This window comes from Oryx dammah, unplaced genomic scaffold (genome assembly GCF_014754425.2).
Source record: "Oryx dammah isolate SB20612 unplaced genomic scaffold, SCBI_Odam_1.1 HiC_scaffold_18, whole genome shotgun sequence".
Classification (NCBI taxonomy): domain Eukaryota; kingdom Metazoa; phylum Chordata; class Mammalia; order Artiodactyla; family Bovidae; genus Oryx; species Oryx dammah.
This window is the reverse complement of record NW_024070202.1, coordinates 51,830,023-51,853,405: the sequence shown is the minus strand read 5'-3', so window position 1 is coordinate 51,853,405 and position 23,383 is coordinate 51,830,023. Positions and strand designations below refer to the sequence as shown.

General features: G+C 38.2%; 1 protein-coding gene across 1 annotated transcript in view; it reads left to right on the top strand.

Moving 5' to 3' along the window:
- The window catches only part of CAPZA2 (capping actin protein of muscle Z-line subunit alpha 2), a 57,458-nt gene that overhangs the window by 8,056 nt on the left and 26,019 nt on the right, over nucleotides 1-23,383 (top strand). Inside the window, exon 2 of the mRNA XM_040260884.1 lies at nucleotides 20,331-20,394. Within this exon, the coding sequence (XP_040116818.1) occupies nucleotides 20,331-20,394 (64 nt within the window). The remainder of the gene's footprint in view (nucleotides 1-20,330; nucleotides 20,395-23,383) is intronic.

Below are 23,383 nucleotides of genomic sequence, written 5' to 3'. Positions count from 1 at the left end.
AATTTTGTGTGGGTTCTGCTGAGTTTGAGGTGCTAGCAGAATGTCTCTGTAAACACTTAGCAGATACGGAAATACAGAAGTGGAGTTTGGACAGGAGATCAAGCCCAGAGATTTTATGTAGATTTGGAGATCCTCACTGTGGGTTCAAGAGAGGTGAGAGTAATCCTTTTAGGAGAACAAGTTCAGACATAGCAGAGGAGAGGACAGAAAGCAGGTACTTTTGGATACTTTCATGTTAAGTCATAAAGAGGAGAGAAACTAGAAGGTGAGGAGTGACCTTTGAAGTAGCACAGGGTAGGTGCTCATCTCACAGAACCTGAGGGGAATTTCTAGGAGCAGTGCAGTATTGCAAAGGGATTAAAAAGGAATACAGGATTGAGAAGAGCCTTTGGCTTTAAGAGAAAGGGATGAGACACAAACAATATCTATTATGTCCCAGTATCTACTGTATTAATTACTCAATTAATTGTCAGAGCAACCTTGTTATTATCCCTATCTTGCATATGGTAAAGCTGGTGCAGATGAGGTGGACTGTTTTAAGTGGTAGGCGTGGGATCATTAGTGACCTTTAAGAAAGCAGTTTAATAGCGTTATTGTCTACATTGTACTTCAATAATCTGACTCAAAGACATCCCTCCTCTTTGCATACCCTGGCCTATATCTGTTCCCTTAGCACTTTGTACATACCTTTGTTGTAACATTTACCAATTTTAATAAGTGTCCTGATATTCTTACTTGCTGTGTTCTTCAGGTGCAGGCTTTGTATCTTATGCATCTTGGTAGTGGCAGTAAAGTGTATGGCATATAGTAGATCAGTGATGTCAACTCTGGCTGCACATTAGAATCATCTGGAGAATTTATAAACGAAGATGCATGCACAGACTTCACTCATAGGTGAGACCTGAGCATCTGTATTTTTTCAAAAAGAGCTTCCCAGATGATTTGAAGATGTCACCAGGATTGAATTTCACTGTATTAGGTACTCAGCAAATGTTGACTAAAGGATGAGAAGTGGAGACAGTAAGTATAAATTACTCTTTTCCTCCTGTGTTTGTCTTTTGATTAATTTTTAAGCTCTAAAAATTGACATAATTTATAATATTTTATTAATTTGGGGTATACCATGTAGTGATACAGTATTTTTGTCACCATGATAAGTCTTGTCACCACAGACACTTATTACAATATTATTCTCAATCTTTCCTATGCTGCATATTCTATCCCTGTAACTCACTTACTTTACAACTGGAAGTTTGTACATCTTTAATCTCCTTCTCCATTTAATTATATGTCATTTTTGAAAAAAATTCAGTAGAGAAACCCAAAAGAAAGAAGAAGGAATGGATAGTACTTCATTTTTTCTATTTCATTTTAGGGATACTTTTTTTTTTTTTTAAGATAGAAAAGATTTAGGAGTGTTTGTGGGCTGAGAGGAATGATTCAGAAGAGAGAAAGAAATTGAAGGTTTAAAATAAATAATAGTTTGTATAACTTTCTCAGTTCATGATACCTACTTTGGATTCACAGGTTTCTTAATATTTTAAATAAGTGGTAAAAACATATTAAAAGAACTAGATGTTGAATTCAGTGGATGACCTAGTTGTAGATTAAGTGATATGGGCCCTCTTTTTAATTACCATTCAAAATGATTAATTATAAACGAAAAGGACTCGAAAATTTATCAAAACAAATTACCTCTTACATATACTCAGTAAATGAGTCTATAACACAGACGTGCAATTGATGATCACTTGATCATTAACTATTTAAATAAATAACAATAGAGTTTCTTCAAAGCTACATTTTTTTACTTTTATTTTACTTTTAACTCTCAAAAAGACATAGGAAGTTTTTAGAGAGTTATGGGATATAATGTCAAGTAATTCTTGTAGTTGAAGTAGAAAAATTCATAATAGCTTTTTAAAATTTTACTGCTGGTATCTAAGGCAGTGACCCTTTGGGGGAATCACATTCCTTGAGAATCAGGTAAAACCTTTGATTCTTTTCTTCGAAGACTGAATGCCTCAAATTTTGCATATACAGTCTCTTACAGGTCAGTAGGTACAAGATCTGGCAGCCAGTCGCAGTCACTTGGGGAGATTTTCAGAAATAAAATTTGTAGGTCTCAGTCCTCTGGAAATTGATTCAGTAGGTCTGGAATGGAATGTTAGAGCTCTCTCACTCAGTCATGTCCAACTCTTTGCCATCCCATGGACTTTGGCCCACCAGGCTCCTCTGTCCGTGGAATTTTCCAGGCAAGAATACTGGAGCTTGTTGCCATTTCCTTCTCCAGGAGATCTTCCCAACCCAGGGATTCAACCCTCATCTCTTACCATCTCCTGCATTGGCAGGCGGATTTTTTACCACTGTGCTACCTGGGAATGAAACATTGAAATCTGTATTTTTTCAAAAACTGTGCCATCAGCTCTACTAGGCATCTAGATTTGGGAAATCTCTACTCTAGTGTCTCTTGCCTTGATCAAGGAGGAAATGAGTATGTGGGGAAATGTCCGACATACAGAATTTAGAGGGGTTGCAGGTAGGGTTCTCAGACAAAATACAGGATGCCTAGTTAAGTTGAATTTAAGGTAATTTTTCATATAAGTATTTCCTATGCAGTTTACTTTGGAGCTCGTGTAGAGTGCAGCACTGTTTGCCTCTAAATTTAATGGTTCTAGATAGCTATTTTTTGTGGTGTGCGTATGCTTTCATGCACATGCATGTCTGCTTTCTATACTTTTTATCTCCTTTTTCTCAATTGCTTAAATCTTAAAAAAATTTTTTTCAGCTTAATATATTTATATCTGCTTTGGAGACAGATTTAAATAGAAGAAGACTCCATTTCTTAATAATTAATGTTTTCCTCAGGCAGTCAAAAGTCTCCTGGATTTTGCCTTAGTGTTTGTAAAAATTATGCCAATTCACAGTGCCCAGCAGAAGCATCAGAAAAATCTGGAGAACTCAGACACAGTCAGTTCAGTCGCTCAGTCGTGTCCGACTCTTTGCAACCCCATGAATCACAGCACGCCAGGCCTCCCTGTCCATCACCAGCTTCCGGAGTTCACTCAGATTCATGTCCATTGAGTCAGTGATGCCATCCAGCCATCTCAACTTCTTTCGTCCCCTTCTCCTCCTGCCTCCGATCCCTCCCAGCATCAGAATCTTTTCCAATGAGTCAACTCTTCACATGAGGTGGCCAAAGTACTGGAGTTTTAGCTTCAGCATCATTCCTTCCAAAGAAATCCCAGGGCTGATCTCCTTCAGAATGGACTAGTTGGATCTCCTTGCAGTCCAAGGGACTCTCAAGAGTCTTCTCCAACACCACACTTCAAAAGCATCAATTCTTCGGCGCTCAGCTTTCTTCACAGTCCAACTCTCACATCCATACATGACTACTGGAAAAACCATAGCCTTGACTAGACGGACCTTTGTTGGCAAAGTAATGTCTCTGCTTTTCAACATGCTATCTAGGTTGGTCATAACTTTCCTTCCAAGGAGTAAGTGTCTTTAACTTCATGGCTGCAGTCACCATCTGCAGTGATTTTGGAGCCCCCAAAAATAAAGTCTGACACTGTTTCCCCTGTTTCCCCATCTATTTCCCATGAAGTGATGGGACCAGATGCCATGATCTTCGTTTTCTGACTGTTGAGCTTTAAGCCAACTTTCATAGACACAAGTTACCATTAATTTTGCCAACAGCTTTTATAAATTGTACCAATGGTTGATTGACAACCCATGGTAAATTCCCCACTCTATTGTACTTTCCTGTTCTAGCTGGTAATCACAGAGTTGCAGTAGCACTGCCAGATGCTCACCTCTTCCAGTAACAGATGTATCTTCAAGAGGCAGTGTAGGCCTAGGGAATCGAATCACTTCTGTCCATGGCTGCTGCTGCTGCTGAGTCGCTTCAGTTATGTCCGACTCTGTGCAACCCCATAGACGGCAGCCCACCAGGTTCCACTGTCCTTGGGATTCTCCAGGCAAGAACACTGGAGTGGGTTGCCATTTAATGCATGAAAGTGAAAAGTGAAAGTAAAGTTCTCAGTCGTGTCAGTCGTGTCTGAGTCTTCGAAACCCCATGGACTGCAGCCCACCAGGTTCCTCAGTCCATGGGGTTTTCCAGGCAAGAGTACTGGAGTGGGGTGCCATTGCCTTCTCTTCTATCCATGGCATTTCACCACGAAACTTGGCTTCACTTGAGTAGGGTGCTTTCTATACACTAATAGACTGACAGAGTCAAGGACTGCAAAGCAGAAAGCTACATATGGAGTTTATCAGCCCATTTACCCTTTCTTCTCCTCCCCTGAGAATTTTTTCAGGTTTATTCAGCAGTGTAGATAAGATGGTAGGTTTTAAGAGTATAGTCCTAAAACTGTAGTCCAGGTGACACTCAGTGTGGTACTGTACTCATTGTACTATACTCAGTGTGTTTTTAGAGCTCACCCAAGACACCAATTCAGTGTTCTGTTGATATTTGTCTAGATCATTAATCTATGCCCTACTGTTGCCAAGGGTTTTGATCACAGCTTCCTATACCAAATGTGCTTATCTTCCATTTGTATCTGTTGCAGCATTGAAAGTACCAAGGAATTAGGAATTCCTTTAGAAAAGTAAGCCATCCTTGCTCCCTGGGTTTAACCAGAAGTAGTCCTCTTTCTGGGTGTTGTGACTGATCTCTTTCCATCACTGTGGCAGTTTGACTTCTGCACATACTGGTCCAACATCATGTGCAGGTGCCACATAACTTATCAGTATTATTTGTTTTGCTCATAACATAGTCTCTTAGTCAAATTGAAAAATGCTCAGAGAAACTGATTTCTGTCTGTAGGCTCAAGCTGTGGAATACACTGCACAATTTGAGGGGCTTCAGCTTCTCTCTCTTGCCTGTAGCACATGAGGAACGATTTGTGCAGGCAGCTCCCCAGCATAAACATAGCACTTCTTTCACTGTGAGACCCCTCTGGTCCTAGGTGACTATCTACTGACGTTCACAAAGAGAAAGTGATGGGTGGTGGAGAGTAGGAGAGAATTTCCAATAAGATTTATCAGAATGAATAGTATTTTTACTCAGTGGAAAAGATAGCATTCCCTCCTTTCTAGGAAAAGGCTTTGGTAAATTCTAAGAATAGTGGAATCAACTTAATTTGATATGATTTTGAAAGATGAATATCCTTACTTTTCCCTTGTCTGAATGCTTTAATGCTTTACAACCAAACTCCGTCCATTTTCTTCAGATATTTGTGAGGATTATGGTCTGAAGAAGTTTGAGCAGATGGTACAGTGTTCATTTTTGAGGAAGTTCATTTTACTTTCAGGCCTTCTAATTTGCTCTGTGGAAGACAGCTTCTCACTGTTTATTTGTTTATCTTGGACTGTGCTGGGTCTGCACTGCTGCATGGGCTCTTCACTAGTTGTGGCAAGTGGCAGCTACTCTCCAGTTGCAGTGTGCAGGGTCCTCATTGTGGTGGCTCCTCTTGCTGTGGAGAATGGACTCTCAGGTGCCCTGGCTTCAGTAGTTGTGGAGCACAGGCTTAGTTGCCCCATGGCACGTGTGATCTTCCCAGACCAGGGATAGAACCCATGTCACCTCCATTGGCAGGAGGATTCTTTACCACCGAGCCACTAGGGAAGCCCTGTTTCTCATTATTTAATAAACTAATTTTATCTTCTTATTTCTGAACTAGCAAATAGTTTTCTGTAGGTCAAGGAGGAGAGAAGACTGAACGAGGTTGCCTAAAATTGTGAAAGAGCCTGTAATTCATCTTGCACTCCACTGGCCACATACACAAGACTTTCCCTAGTTACTCAGTCACCCAGTAGGGTTACAGTAATTCTGGAGATTTTGAAATGTTTAATCTACGTCATCCAATAATGGGAAATTCTGATCTTTATTTTTATCTGAGAAGCCATGCAGCCATGAAATTGAAAGACGCCTGCTCCTTGGGAGAAAAGCTATGACCAACCTAGATAGCATATTAAAAAGCAGAGCCATTATTCTGCCAACAAAGGTCCATCTAGTCAAAGATGCTTTTTCCAGTAATCATGTATGAATGTGAGAGTTGGACTGTAAAGAAAGCTGAGGGCCAAAGAATTGATGCTTTTGAACTGTGGTGTTGGAGAAGACTCTTGAGAGTCCCTTGGACTGCAAAGAGATCCAACCAGTCCATCCTAAAGGAAATCAGTCCTGAATGTTCATTGGAAGGACTGATGCAGAAGCTGAAACTCCAGTACTTTGGCCACCTGATGCAGAGAACTGACTCATTGGAAAAGACCCTGATGCTGGGAAAGAATGAAGGCGGGAGGAGAAGGAGACAACAGAGATTGATGGTTGGATGGCATTAGCGACTCAATGGACATGAGTTTGAGCAAAGTCTGGGAGTTGGTGATGGACAGGGAGGCCTGGCGTCCTGCAGTCCATGGGGTCGCAAGAGTTGGACACAACTGAGCAACTGAGCTAAACTGAGAAGTTTATTGATGTAAGCTTGTAGTTATTCTTAAATAAAAATTCATGTCCTAGGAATTTTAGAGCTCTTTCTTCATGAGATTTGATTTGTATTTTTATTATTCCTATAGAAGAACTTTGTTTTCTGCAGCCATTGTTAGCCTGTTTTTAATGTTGTAAGTATAACTGTCAAACTTACCCTTCCTTCAGATCCATGGAGGATGGAAAGCTAGATAAAGATGCTTGTTAATTTATGTCTCAAATAAAAATAGAGAAGCCATATGAAGAATCTCATGCCCTTCTAATGTTGGAACTATATGTCAGCTTATTTGCTTGTTTAAAATACTGGTTTGGCCAAAAAGTTCATTTGGGTTTTTCCTTATGATGTTACAGAAAAACCTGAATAAACTTTTGGGCTAGTCAAATATATTTTAAATAACTGAATTCCTTGCTTCTCAATCCCCAATTAACATCTGACATTCAGGCTTCCTAGAGAAGTGAGATCCTGATTATCAGCCTCATCTTCACTGTGTTGATGAGGGAGGGGTTCCTGCTATAGGCCTATTGGGATGGCTGAACACACAACCCCTGACGTTGAAGAGATGAGATGGATAGCAGTCTATTAATACATATACTCTACATCCCAGGAGATGGGGACATACTTGAGGGAACAGAGTGAATAAGCAGAGGCCATGGAGGCAAACTTTGCAGTATCAAGAGGCTAGAGTGATCCCTGGTTCCAGCAGGAGGGTGTGATTGACTAGTTTGAATAATTCCGCAGGCTGGCAGGGAACTGAAGCCCACTACTCAGGGATAAGCAGGAACTGTGTCTGTTCCCTGTGGTAGAGGGTCTTCTGGCTAGAAACCTTATCTGCAGGAGCAGACTGAGCATGGGAACTTGGGGTCAGGCTATTCAGGGTCCTTCCGTTTTTCCCCTAATCATGGCGCACATAAAACTGGGCTTTAATTTTAGCCTTTATACTGCAGTTCTCAGTAGTAGTACTAATGGTTTATCAAAAGTATATGCTAATGATTGCTGTACTAAATACATCAAGATGTTTTAAAAGCATAATTTGATCTTTGAGATTTTCTTTCTATGTGACCTTTTCTTCTGATAATATGCAAGGTTTAAGATATTCTGCTGCTGTGTACAATTTAATCATTGTAGGTAAAAGGTGATCAAAACATATATGCAGTGATGTGGAGGCGTGAGAGATGAGAGTTCTCATCTGAAAGAGAGAATGGAGTAGTGAGACTTCAGTACTCTGTGTATGTGGGATGTTGTAGGAGCTAGGAAGTAGCATAAAAAGGTAATAGCTGTTAATTGAGTGCATACTCTGTGCCAAGTGCTTTTCTAAATGCATTATCTCACTGCAAGTGAGGAAACTGAGTTTAATATGCTTTTGGTCATGTAAGTAAGAGTCAGTGGAGCTGTAGTCTGCATACATACAGTCTTATTTAGGTTATTTAGGGTTTATGCTGTTAACAGTACATTTTACAGCCTTCAGATTTAGAAAGGCCTTATATGTCATGCTAAAGACTTTAGACTTTACCTTGTTGGCAGTGGGCAACTATTAGATGATATAAACAGAAAAAAAACGATAGGAATTTTCATTGAAAAATACCAGTCTGGTGGCAGTGTGGAAAATGACTTTTGGAGATAAGACTGGAGTCAGGGCATTTGTAACATCCAGAAAGTGACTGAGTCTGAAAGAAATGGAATCAAAGAAAAGAAGATTAGATTTGAGACAGAGAGACACTCAATCATGTGGCTGACTGTGGGAGAAAAGGAAAAGTGTGGCATGGTATCTGGGTGGTGCCAATAATTTTTATGACAAACAGAGGGAGTAACTTTGGGTGAGACAAGTCTGAGATATCTTTGAGGCACTTGGTGGAGATTTCTAATAACTGAGTTATATTTAGAAAAGTGGATCTTGATTTTGAAAGAGGTTGTAGTAGGTATATTAGTTTTACAGCTGTTGTCATGTATGATAATCGAAGTAGTGGAAGTAGAAGAGATTGTCCAAATATTTGGGATGTTTCTTCCTAACCATCATAGGAAGATTATGCTGTTTTGGGAGGCAGCTCCTAAAAGCCTTAGACTTCCTCTGAAGAATTCATTCAGATCCCAGTTCTGAATCTCTCGTTTTTTTTTCTTTTTTTTTCATGAATTAAAAGTAGTAGCAGTTTTCTCAGAAGGTAACTGTAGATAATATTTAATTTTATCTTATAGACACGAGGGTTTTAAAAGGTTAAGAAATAATGATGTATGTTATCACCCTTAGTTTGCCTATGAGAAATGGAGATTTACAGAAGTTAAAACCTGGGTGCAGACAAAAATCATTTGTCTTAGCTTAAATGAAAACCCACAGGTTAACTGTACATTGCTGTCACAGAACTCAGTTCAGTTCAGTCGCTCAGTCGTGTCCGACTCTTTGCGACCCCATGAATCACAGCACGCCAGGCCTCCCTGTACATCACCAGCACCCGGAGTTCACTCAGATTCACGTCCATTGAGTCAGTGATGCCATCCAGCCATCTCATCCTCTGTCGTCCCCTTCTCCTCCTGCGCCCAGTCCCTCCCAGCATCAGAGTCTTTTCCAATGAGTCAACTCTTCGCATGAGGTGGCCAAAGTACTGGAGTTTCAGCTTTAGCATCATTCCTTCCAAAGAAATCCCAGGGTTGATCTCCCTCAGAATGGACTGGTTGGATCTCCTTGCAGTCCAAGGGACTCTCAAGAGTCTTCTCCATCACCACAGTTCAAAAGCATCAATTCTTCGGCACTCAGCCTTCTTCACAGTCCAACTCTCACATCCATACATGACTACTGGAAAAACCATAGCCTTGACTAACTAGGAACTAGCTTTTTCTTCCTGTTGCACTGCTTTTTGAGGTGAGCAGAGTAGAAAGGGGAGGGATGAATTCCAGGGGAAGAGAAAGAATGTTGGTGTGCAGAAGTGAATGTACTGCAGGAAACACAGAAATGCAAGGGCATAAGCCACCGTTGTGCCACTTGGGCACAGAGAAGCATTTCACGTGTAACTATGCTAATGCAAATGTATTTACTCTCTGCACTGCTGAAACTAATGTTATTTATTCACCCAAGTTTACGTAGCTAATGAGTAGTAGAAATTAAAATCCAACTCATTCAGTCTGACTCCAAAGATCATATACTCTACTACTTCTTGTATTAGTGTAAATTTTTATGGTTTTGAATGTATGTTATTTGAAAATTAACTGTCCACATTACAGAACTGCATTAGCAGTAACTCATAGAATGCTCATTTGACTGAAATACTACATTCCCTGACCATCCTAACTAAACAAATGAGAGTTTATTCTTGATTATAAATTTATTCATCATGTGGTAACTACCTACCAAGTTTAGAATATAGGATTGCTTGCTGATATTTTTAAATATTGAGACATTCTCGAGGAAGGTACATTTTTGCAGTTACTACCTGGATGCTGACTACTAAATGTATTAGACACTTTTCAGAAGGATCTTTGGAATTTATTAAAAATTATGATGTGTTTTTCATATCCCAGATTGGAGGGGAAAAAAAAAAAGTAACTCACATTGAAAAAAATAGTACTGAAAAGAGTTACTTTTCTTCTTTCTTTTATTTATTTGGTCCAGTGGGGAAGAGAAGTCCATTAAAAAAAATAGCAGTAGGATGGTTTATCTATCATTATGACAGTGTAATAAAAAATGAATCTCTACCCACATCATACACAAAAGTCAATCTCAGGTGAGTTAATGGCCTAAATGTAAAGAGCAAAACTTTAAAGCTACAAAAAATATTAGAGAAAATTCCTGCAATTTTAGAGAAGGATTTTTTTTCCCCCACTCTCTAAATACTTCACTGTGTTTAGGGCTGTGCAATGATCAAAATCAAGAAATTTCATATTGATACAGTATTAAACTGTTTCAATGAAGACCCTATTCAGATTTCACCAATCTGTGGTCCAGGATCTAATCCAGGATCATATTGAACTTTGTTGTAGTGGCGCCCTGGTCTTTAATCTGTAACAGTTTCTCAGCATTTTTTTGTCCTTCATGAATTTACCACTTTGGAAGAGTGCAAAATAGTTACTTTGTGGACTATACCTCGATTTCAGTCTATTTGACATTTCCTCATGATTAGATCTGCCATGAATTTTTGGCAGGAACATTACAGAAGTGATTGTGTCCTCAGTACATCTTACTAGGGGGCATATAATGTCGGTCTTTACTCTTAGGATAATTTAGATCATTTGGTAAAGGTGATGTGTAGCAAGTTTCTTCAATGCAGAGTTACTGTTTATCCCTTCTTAGTTAAGTATTGTGTAGAAAGATTCCCTCACATTTTATAAATTATCCTTTTAGACTGTTACCAACTAATTTTAGCATCTGTGGATGGTAGTTGCCTGCAACAATTACTGTTGTTGCTCACCCCGGGTGATTTTCTAATTCAGTCATTACTTCTGCATTTATTAATTGAAATTCTGCTATAATGAAGAGCTTCCCTCCATTTGTTTATCCATTTCTTAATGTCAGTATGGACACAAGAATTCTTATGTTATTCTGTGGGTTTCTGTCATTATTTAATTGGTTGCTTGAATTGTAGCCCATAAGAAAAGCAAAGTACAGAAAAGTTTCATAGTACTTTTGTGTTTAACAGTCGACGGGCAGAAATTATTTTTTTTCTCACGTAATGTGTACTAACATTTTGAGTGCTGTTTTCAATGCACTACTCTGTCTTCTGCTTACCCTGGTGGCTCACTGGTAAAAAGCTGCCTGCCAGTGCACAAGACACTGTTTTGATCCCTCTGTCAGGAAGATTCCCTGGAGAAGGAAATGGCAGCTCACTCCAGTATTCTTGCCTGGGAAATCTCATGGACAGAGGAGCCTGGGGTGCTACAGTCCCTGGCATCTCAGAGTCAGACATGACTTAGCAACTAAACAACAATAAGTAGCATTATAGTATCTGCTTTTTTTCCAAGAAGCACCAGAGTGGAACATACCATTTATGTTAGGTTTATCTTTTTGTATATTTTATACAAAATAATGTTTGGATCCTAGAGAAAGCAAAGAAAAATATAGTTCTTCTAGCGTTTAGCTCTGTATTAACTTTTTAAAACTGTTCTCGATGTGATTGTTATGAAGTATCCTGTCACCTACCAGTCACTAACATAGATAAGAGAGAGTCTCCCATCCAGCCAAACCTTCCCAACAAAACCAAGGCATTCTCCCTTCTCCAACCTAGAGTTACAGTTTAAAAATATAGTAAAAGTACTAACTCTTTCCTGAATCCTACGCCAGTTTAGAAGGACTTGAAACAGAGATCAAATTGCCAACATCAGCTGGATCATCAAAAAAGCAAGAGAGTTCCAGAAAAACATCTACTTCTGCTTTATTAACTACACCAAAGCCTTTGACTGTGTGGATCACAACAAACTCTGGAAAATTCTGAAAGAGATGGGAATACCAGACCACCTGACCTGCCTCCTGAGAAATCTGTATGCAGGGCAAGAAGCAACAGTTAGAACTGGACATGGAACAACAGTCTGGTTCCAAATCAGGAAAGAAGTATGTCGAGGCTGTATAATGTCATCCTGTTTATTTAACTTATATGCAGAGTACATCATGCGAAATGCTGGGCTGGGTGAAGCACAAGCTGGAATCAAGTTTGCCAAGAGAAATATCAATAACTTAAGATATGCAGATGACACCACCCTTATGGCAGAAAGTGAAGAACTACTAAAGAGCCTCTTGATGAAAGTGAAAGAGGAGAGTGAAAAAGTTGGCTTAAAACTCATCATTCAGAAAACTAAGATCATGGCATCCGGTCCCATCACTTTATGGCAAATAGATGGGGAACCATGGAAGCAGTGTCAGACTTTATTTTTTGGGCTCCAAGATCACTGCAGATGGTGACTGCAGCCATGAAATTAAAAAACGCTTGTTCCATGGAAGAAAAACTGTGGCCAACCTAGACAGCGTATTAAAAAACAGAGGCATTACTTTGCCAACAAAAGTTTGTCTAGTCAAAGCTGTGGTTTTCCCAGTAGTCATGTATGTGAGAGTTGGATCATAAAGAATGCTAAGCGCTGAAGAATTGATGCTTTTGAACTGTGGTGTTGGAGGAGACTCTTAAGAGTCCTTTGGATTGCAAGGAGATCCAACCAGTCCATTCTAAAGGAAACCAGTCCTGAATGTTTATTGGAAGGACTGATGCTGAAGCTGAAGCTCCAATACTTTGGCCACCTGATGCAAAGTACTGACTCATTGGAAAAGACCCTGATGCTGGGAAAGATTGAGGGCAGGAAGAGAAGGGGACAACAGAGGATGAGATGGTTGGATGGCATATCCCACTCGATGGACATGAATTTGAGCAAGGTCCGGGAGTTAGTGATGGTCAGGGAAGCCTCGTGCTGCAGTCCATGGGGCCGCAAAGAGTTGGACACAACTGAATGACTGAACTGAACTGGCTTTGAATAATATCATGTGGAAGAAGATGATGGTTAATGTAGGAGATTTTGCTGTGGGCCTAGGAGTATACTAGGGCTTGTCCAGAAAAACTGTAATATTCACAGGTGTAGATTGAGTATAGCTCCATGTGTGTTAGAGTTTGAGGCAGTTTGTGTTTGATTATTTTCAGACTTTAATTCTGCTCTTGAGACCTCTTCTTGTTAACTTGTATGACTTTTTTTTCTTTCTTGGATTTGGAAGTGGGCTAGAATAAATAATTTTTTTAAAAAAAGTTAGGAAGGATGGGTGTAGGGAAATGTTTAGTCTGTAGCAGTGTTTAAAAAAATACCCTGATGATAGAACAGTTTCTCAGGAAGATAAGTAATCCTTTCCTGTGGTGGACACACTTTATTTTCTTTAGCAGCTGAGAAATCCAAAAATCTTATCTTTTGAAATTCACAAAGACCAGATGAAGATACTTCAGTTATAGCTGGTAAAGTCCAAGTTGTGTTTTGGATTTTCAGTCAGCTCCCGTCACTTCTAAATACTCAGTGGCACTTCTTTTGACCCACCGTTCACTTTGGTAATTGTGACCCATCTGTTAACTCTTTTGGTTTACTGTATGCATTTTGTGCAATAACATGGGCAAATAAGTCTAAGATGAGAAAGTATAGAGCAGTTTTGCTTTCTCGGTAAAAAACCAAAATAGAACTGAATAAAAATCTAAATGATATGTATTTTTTATTAAAATAACAAAAAAACCCAATCATTTCACTAAATATGCTATACTGTGTATTATATATATGTGTATGTATATATATATAATATACTGCTTGCTATCAGTACTTTAATTTTGTCAGCTTACTGGTAGTGTGTAAGTCTTCAGGGCTAGTAAAAACAATTTCTTCAAAATTCTAAAAGTTTCCCAAAGAAATGTTTGATAAATTCATGAGCAGGATACCACAATTTTTATTTGTTGCCTGTGGTAGTGATTAAGACTTTGTTTTTAATGCTTTCTAACATTTACCCCAACAGAAGAAAGAGAGGAATAAGGGAGCAAAGGAAGTTAAGACATTTATATAGACATAAGAGATTCCACTGTATGTTTAGCATATGCTGTCTTCCATTCTCTACACTACCTTTGCCTATTTAAAATCACTTATTTTCTATATTTTGCCTTTTGATTTTAATAATACTCTTAAACAGTTTAGAAGAAAATAATTTGAAAACACATGAAATATATTTTTTTAATTAGCATATAGTAAAAGTGTGCCCTTCTCTTTTATGACTTTCAACATGTGTATAGATGCATGTACCTATTACCAAAGTCAAGATATAAAGTGATTCCATCACCCCCCAAAGCTGCCTCATTTTCTTCTTTTCCTTCACTTCTCCCATTGTGTTCACACCCACTTCTCCCAGCCCCTAGCAGCCATTAATCTGTTCTCCCTTGCTGTAAAATATTGTTTATTTGAAAATATCATATAAATGGAAACATATCATTGCCGTGTAACCTTCTGAGACTGGTTTGTTTCATTTAGCACAAGGCTTTTGAGATTCATCTAAGTTGTTGCATGCATTGATAATTCGTTCCTTTTCATTCCTGGGTAGTATTCCATTGCATAGATGCATTATCATTCACCCATATGTGGACATTTTAGTTGTGGATTGTTCCTGGGTTTGAGCAATTTTGAATAGATTTTTGTGGAAACACAGAGTTAGATACCTGGAAGTGGAACTGTTGTGTCATATGATGTGTGTTTATAAGAAATTGCTGACCTGTTTTCTCTGCCAGTTGCACCATTTTGCATTGCCAAAGCAATGTTTTAGAGCTCTAGTTGTTTTGTATCCTCACCAGTACTTGGTATTATCAGTCTTCTTTATTTTAGCCATTTTATTAGGTATATAATGGTGTTTCATGATTTTAATATTCATTTCTGTAATAATTAATGATATTGCACATCCTTTTTTATGTTTATCTATCTTCTGTTTATCTTCTTTGCTGGTGTGTTCACGTCTTTTGTTTACTGTTTTCTTACTGTTGTATTTTGATAGTATATGTTCCAGATACAAATTGTTTATTAGATATGTGATTTGCTGATATTTTCTCCAGTTTATGGTGACTCAGATGGTAAAGAATCCACCTGCAATGAAGGAAACCAGGGTTTGATCCCTAGGAGAAGGGAATGGCAACCCACTCCAGTATTCTTGCATGGGGCATTCCATGAACAGAGGAGCTTGGCAGGGTACAGTCTATGGGGTGGCAAAGAGTCAGATATGACTGAGCTACTAACACACACTCTCCAATTTATAGCTTGTCTATTCATTCTTTTGTTGTTGTTATTGTTCAGTAGCTCAGTTGTGTCCAACTCTTTGCAACCCCATGTATTGCAGCACGCTAGGCTTCTCTGTTGTTCACCATCTCCCAGAGTTAGCTCAAACTCATGTCCATTGAGTCGGTCATGCCATCCAATCATCTTGTCCTCTCTCATCCCCTTCTCCTCCTGCCTTCAGTCTTTCCCACCATCAGGGGGTTTTCCAATGAGTCTGCTCTTTGCACCAGGTGGCCAAAGTATTGGAGCTTCAGCTTCAACATCAGTTGCTTCAGTGAATATTCAGGATTGTTTTCCTTTAGGATTGACTGCTTTGATCTTCTTGCAGTCCAAGGGACTCTCAAGAGTCTTCTCCAAAACCACAATTTGAAAGCATCAATTCTTCTTTCGTTTTTTTAGCATCGATAACAGAGCGTAAGATTTTAATTTCAGTAAAGTCCAGCTTGTCAGCTTTTTTAATGGATCGTGGTTTTAGTGTCACGTCTAGTAACTTTTTGCCTAAGCCCAGGTCATGAAGGTTTTTCTTCTATTTCCTTTTAATTTTTGTTAATTTCTATATTTTTCATTTAGAGCTATGATCCATTTTGAGGTAATTTTTTTTGGTAAGGAGTGAGGTTTACATAGTGTATTTTTTGCTCATGCATATCTAATTGTTTGTATATCATTTGTTGAAAAGATATTTTTCAACATTGAATTGCCTTTGTACCTTTGTCAAAAATCATTTGGCTATATACATGTGGGATATATTTTTTGGATGTCAACTCTGTTCCGTTCATTGTCTATCCCTTTGCTAATACCATGCTATCTTAATGACTGTAACTAACACTTTTTATTATTGTATGTTTCTTTTCCATTGTGGTTTATTACAGGATATTGTATATAGTTCCTTGTGTTCTGCAGTAGGATCTTGCTGTTTGTGCATCTTATATATAGTAGTTTGCAACTCCTAATCTCAAACTCCCAATCCGTCCTTGCCTGGTACCCCCAAAACCACAAGTCTGTTCTCTGTATTTGGAGTCTGTTTTTGTTCGAAGGTGTGCTCACTAGTGTCATATTTTAGATTCTATATATAAGTGGTATTCTATGGTATTTGTCTTTCTGACTTCCTTTCCTCAGTATGGTAGTCTCTAGGTCTGTCTGTGTTGCTGCTGCTGCTAAGTCGCTTCCGTCGTGCCCGACTCTGTGCAACCCCGTAGACAGTAGCCCACCAGGCTCCCCCGTCCCTGGGATTCTCCAGGCAAGAACACTGGAGTGGGTCGCTACAAATGACATTATTTCATTCTTTTTTTATGGCTGAATAGTACTTGTTTGTGTGTGTGTGTGTCTGTGTGTGTACCACATCTTCTTTATCCATTCAGCTGTTGATGGACATTTAGGCTGCTTCCATGTATTGGCTATTGTGAGTAGTGCTGCTATGAACTCTGGCGTGTATGTATCATTTTCAGTTATAGTTTTGTTCAGAACATACCCAGGAGTGGGATTGTGGTTCTTTGACAGCTCTATTTTTAGTTTTTTTGAGGAACTTATGTGCTGTTTTCCATAGTGGGTGCATCAATTTACAGTCCCACCAAGAGTGTAGGAGGGTTCCCTTTTCTGCACACCCTCTTCTCAGCATTTATTATTTGTAGATTTTTTAACAATGGCCATTCTGACCTGTGAGGTGGTACCTCATTGTAATTTTGATTTGCATTTCTCTAATAATTAGCGATGTTGAGAATCTTTTCATGTGTCTATTGGTCATCTGTATGTCTTTTCTTGGAGAAATGTCTGTTTAGGTTTTCTGCCCACTTTTTGATTCAATTGTCTTGTTGTTGAGTTGTATGAGATGTTTCCATTATATTTTGGAAACGAAGCCCTTATTGGTCACATCATTTGCAAATATTTTCTCCCAAATAGGATGTTTTTTCATTTTATTTATGGTTTCCTTTGCTGTGCAAAAGCATAAAATTTTGATTGGGTCCCATTTTTTATTTTTGCTTTTATTTCTTTTGTCTTGAGAGACTGATCCAGAAAAACATCGGTAAGATTTAGGTTAGAGAATGTTTTGCCTTTGTTCTCTTCTAGGAGTTTTATGATATCATGTCATATATTTAAATCCTTAAGCCATTTTGAGTTTATATGTGTTTTAAGCCACTTTGTGTTTTGATGTGAGCCAGTGTTCTAACTTAATTGATTTACATGTGGCTTTCTTAACACCACTTGCTGAAGAGACTGTCTTTTCTCCATTGTATATTCTTGCCTCCTTTGTCAAAGATTAATTGACTGAGGCATATGGGTTTATTTTGGGGCTTTGTATTCTATTCCATTATGATCCGTATATGACTGTAGTTTAGGTGATGTGAACTCTTCAACTTTGTTCTTTTTCAAAATTGTTTTGGCTATTCTATTTCACTTGCCATTACTACTTTGTGTTTACTACTGAAAGTGAAAGTTGCTCAGTGGTGTCCAACTCTTTGCAACCCCATGGACTATACAGTCCATGGAATTCTCCAGGCCAGAATACTGGAGTGGGTAGCCTTTCCCTTCTCCAGGGGATCTTCCCAACCCAGGGATGAAACCCAGGTCTCCCACATTGCAGGCAGATTCTTTACCAGCTGAGCCACAAGGGAATCCTGTTTATTACTGAGGGTGTGAATAATATTTATTTCCTCGAATTTTCTAGCCAAAATCTTTTTTTTTAATACTTTGGTGATGTTTATGGCTGTTCTGGGCATTAGAGTGATTTCTTAATCTTGCTTGCATTTAAGGGAGGGCGTATTAATACATACCCAAAATAATCTGCATTCATTGGATTCTTTAAACGTAGAAAAATAATAGTATAGGAAGCATTGGTGTTAGAATAAGCTTGTTGCTATGTATCAAAGAAATTCTTCTTGGATCTTGATTGGACATTCATTGAATGGGGAAAATTGTTATTTTACAATAGGGAGACTTCCAACCCTTGAACCCAGCATATCTGTTTATTTAGAGCCTCTTTGATTTCTTTCATCAGTTTCATGTAGTTCTCAGAATATTAGTCTTGCACATGTTTTGTTAGATTTTTACCTAGGTTATAGGTTCTTGCTCTCTCCTCTTGCTTAGTCTTGTCCAACTCTTTGCAACCCCATGGACTGTAGCCTGCCAGGCTCCTCTGTCCATGGAATTTTCTGGGCAAGAATACTGAAGTGGGTTGCCATTTCCTACTCCAATTTTAGGTTTTTGAGTAGTTTTCTTTATTTGTTTAAGACTCCTTGGGATTTTTCATTGGAAAGTATCATGTTTGCAAGTAGAAAGTTTTATTTATGAAATTGCCTTTCATTCCATTTTCTTACTCTCACTGTGATGTTAAATAGGAGGGATGAGAACAGACATTCTTGTCTTGTTCCTGATTTTAGGGGGGAGCTTTCTGTCTTTGACTACTAAGGATGATGTTAGCTATAGGCTTTTTTGAAAATATCTTTTATCAGATTAAAGACACTGTCTTTTTAGTTTGCTAAGAATTTTTATCATTATTGGTTGTTGAATGTTATTAAATAATTTTCTGCTTCTATTGAGGTAGTTGTGGCTTTTCATCTTAATCAGTTGATTAATCATGAATTACTATCATTTATTTTCAAATATTGAAACAGCCCTACATTTCCAGGATAAACTCCACTTGGTCATGATGTGTTATCCTTGCTATATATAATTAGATTAAATTTGCTCATATTTTATTGAGAGGATTTTTGCATCTACCTTCAGGAGGATTTTGGTCTTTGGGTTGTGTTTCTTATAGTATTTTAGTCTTTGGTATAAGACAATGCTGTTCTTTTTTAAAAAGTTGGAAGTTGTTTTCACTTCTGTTTTCTGAAATAATTAGTATAGAATTGGTATTTCTTCCTTAAATACCTGTTAGAAGAAAACCTGAAGTTTTTATTTGTTGAATTTCTTTCTAGATCTAGGACTATTTCCTTTTTCATTATTTTTAGTTTCCACATCAGAGCAGTGACAAGTGGACAATATGAAATAAGGCTTTTGTTTTTGCCAAGTGTGGTCCCTTAATTCAGTGACTACTTGAGTGTGTATTTTAAAAATCACCTGGAAAGCTTCTCTCAGTAGTGTGTTCTGGGCCTCATTTCCAGAATCTAATTCAGTTGGTTGGGTAGGGCTCGTGAATGTACATATCTGACAAGATCACTGATCAGCTTAGTTGAAAGTTATTGTATAGTGATTGGGAAATTATTATAATTACTCATAATTTATTCACTAAATAATAATACTGGGCTTGTCATCTAACCTTTCAAAAAATATATATATATGTATGTATGTATGTATTGATTAGTGTTAATCTCTGTAATATAGCCCTTATTCTCTTGAAGTATGTCTGTCAGTATACCTGTTGATGGTGCTTCCTTGGTGGCTGAGACGGCAAAGAATCTGCCTGCAATGCAGGAGACCCGGGTTCAGTCCCCAGGAGAAGGGAATGGCAACCCACTCCAGTGTTCTTGCGTGGAGAATTCCATAGACAGAGGAGCCTGGCAGGCTATAGTCCATGGGGTCACAAAGAGTCCGACACAACTGAGTGACTAACAGTTTCAAAGTTCAGTTTCATACCTGTTGATATTTGTCTCTCACTTATTTTTGAGCTAAAATTTCCTAAGATTCAGTCAGGTGTCATGTTCAGAGCATTTTGAATTTATGCTTTCTTCCTCGCTACATTTTTCTTTTTACTAATTTGTGACTTTATAGATAAGCACATCTGTGACTGTATAGACACATGCATATATTTTTGTTGTACCTAAATGTTTCTTAATTCTTCATACATACAAATTTTCTTGATGGGTCATGTTTTTCCATTTTAGTTTAAAAGAAAAATTTGCTTATAAGAAAATCTTTCTATGTAGGCAGCTTTGAATCCTTAAATGCATTAGTTATATGTATATTTTATCTGCATTCGGCTTATGCATTGTGATTATATTAAATAATTAAAAGAGTAAGGGTGTTTGAGTGAAAAAAAAGTCAGTCTTTAAAATCTTAAGCCATTTTCAATAGAATTTTGAAGCAGTATAATTCCTCATGGTTCTTTTGTTGTTTAGCAGAGGCCTATGCTATGGAACATTTATATCTTCATTTCTGTTTCAGGTGCGCATAGCAGCCAAGTTCATCATTCATGCTCCTCCTGGAGAATTTAATGAAGTGTTTAATGGTGAGTGTTTAATTCATAAACAGTAAGGCTTGAGGTATCCAGTACTCATTCTTTAAAGAATAAATTACATAATCAGTAACTAAGCTAAAGAGAATGGGTAGAAAAATCTGTATTTTCTGAATTGCAATGAAAATTTTTGTCAGTCTGCATTATGTAAGGTCTACAATATATTTATGACATAGATCATTGTACCTGATAAATTTTAATCCTCTAAAAAGAATAACATTAAATCATTTAAAAAGACAAGAAAATTTTAACTATTCTTTGGAATTGTGAGATGCATTTTTTTAAATTTCTTTTAAAGAAAAGATTAGTAGATTAATAAGAACAGCCAAGAAAGGGAGAAACACTGTTTCACCATGCCTGTTTCACCTGCTTAGAAAATGACATCACATGTAAAAAAATTTGTTGTTTAAATTATAGCTCATAAATCAGTTACCAGTATGCCTTTCTTTAAACCTCACACTATATGGCAAACAGTTTTATAATTGTTCACCCATAGATGAGAAATTTAAATATAACATAGTCTCCTGGTTGCTGTAAAAACTCTAAAATACTTCCTTTTTAACAGTAAGAACAATGTGGTTGAAACATTGAAACAGTCATGCAGAAAATGGCTTGTAGTGATCTTTATACAAGACTTTTTTTAAACAGTTTTGAGAACAAGCTACCATCAGTTCAGTTCAGTTCAGTCGCTCAGTCGTGTCTGACTCTTTGCAACCCCATGAATTGCAGCACGCCAGGCCTCCCTGTCCATCTCCAACTCCCGGAGTTCACTCAGACTCACGTCCATCGAGTCAATGATGCCATTCAGCCATCTCATCCTCTGTCGTCCCCTGCTCCTCCTGCCCCCAATCCCTCCCAGCATCAGAGTCTTTTCCAATGAGTCATCTCTTCCCATGAGGTGGCCAAAGTACTGGAGCTTCAGCTTTGGCATCATTCCTTCCAAAGAAAGCCCAGGGTTGATCTCCTTCAGAATGGACTGGTTGGATCTCCTTGCAGTTCAAGGGACTCTCAAGAGTCTTCTCCAACACCACAGTTCAAAAGCATCAATTCTTCGGCACTCCGCCTTCTTCACAGTCCAACTCTCACATCCATAGATCTACTTCAAATATTTGGCCTTTACTATGTCTTAAATGGGTATTCAGTTTCATTTTTTAAACATTATACTCCAGAGTAAGCTATTTAAACCTGTTTTTTAAGAAGTTTAATCATTCATTTTCATTCATAGTATAAGATACAATGGAATCTCACCTCCGAAAAGATTAGTTTTGAAAGTCAAAAAATGAGGCAGAAATTGTTGCCGTTGTGCAGTCAATCAGTTGTGTTCGACTCTTTGCAACCGCATGGACTACAGCACACCAGGCTTCCATTTTCCTTCACCATCTCCCAGAGATTGCTCAAACTCATGTCCTTTGAGTTGGTGATGCCATCCAATCATCTCGTCCTCTGTCATCCCCTTCTCCTGGCTTCAATCTTTCCTAGCATCAGGGTCTTTTCCAGTGAGTCAGGTCTTCATATCAGTGGCCAAAGTATTGGAGCTTCAACTTCAGCATCAGTCCCTCCAATGAATATTCAGGATTGATTTCCTTTAGGATTGACTGCTTTGATCTTCTTGCAGTCCAAGGGACTCTCAAGAGTCTTTTCAAACACCACAATTCGGAAGCATCAACACCACCTTTTTTATGGTCTAACTCTCACATCCATACATGTCTGCTGGAAAAACCATAGCTTTGACTATATAGACCTTTGTCAGCAAAATGATGTCTCTGCTTTTAATATGCTGTCTTGGGTTTTTCATAGGTTTTCTTCCATGAAGCCAGGTGTCTTTTAATTTCATGGCTGCAGTCACCATCTGTGGTGATTTTGGAGCTCAAGAAAATAAAGTCTGTCACTGTTTCCACTGTTTGCCCATCTATTTGCCATGAAGTAATGGACCAGATGCCATGATCTTCGTTTTTTGAATGTTGACTTTTAAGTCAGCTTTTTTCACTCTCCTCTTTCACCTTCATCAAGAGGCTCTTTAGTTCCTCTTTGCTTTCTGCCGTAAGGGTGGTGGTTTTGCATATCTGAGGTTATTGATACTTCTTTTGGCAATCTTGATTCCAGCTTGTGCTTCATCCAGCCCGGCCTTTCACATGATGTACTCTGCAAACAGGGTGACAATATACAGCCATTATATACTCCTTTCCCAATTTTGAACCAGTGCATTATTCATGTCCAATTCTAACTGTTGCCTCTTGTCCTGCATAAGGCTTCTCAGGAGACAGGTATGATGATCTGGTACTCCCATGTCTTTAAGAATTTTTCACAGTTTGTTGTGATCCACACAGTCAAAGGCATTAGCTTAGTCAGTGAAACAGAAGTAGATGGTTGTTTCTCTGGAATTCCCTTGCTTTTTCTGTGATCCAGCAGATGTTGCAAATTTGTTCTCTGGTTCCTCTGCTTTTTCTAAATCCAGCTCTTATGTCTGAAAGTTCTCAGTTCACGTACTGTTGAAGCCTGGCTTGGAGAATTTTGAGCATGACCTTGCTGGCATGTGAAATGAGTGCAATTGTGTGGTAGTTAGAACATTTTTGGCATTGTCCTTCTTTGAGATTAGAATGAAAACTGACCTTTTCCAGTCTTGTGGCCACTGCTGAGTTTTCCAAATTTGCTGGCATATTGAATGCAGCCCTTGAACAACATCATCTTTTAGAATTTGAAATAGCTCAGCCATTTCAAATCCTAAAATACCCTAGAAAAATCCCCTAAATTATCCACAAACTGTATTAATGTATGATTTAGTACATAGAGTTACATATGGCAGTTGTTACACATTTAAAAATTTAACCACTGAGCTACACTCAGGAAGAATGGTAGTCTATATTGTGAAAAATCTGTAAGTTAAAATGTTCTCCCTTTCAAGATAACTATAAAATCTGAAGCAATAAGTTGGGAAGCTGGGGAGAATTCAAAAATACTTGTTTCCTGTAGGGCTTAAACTCTG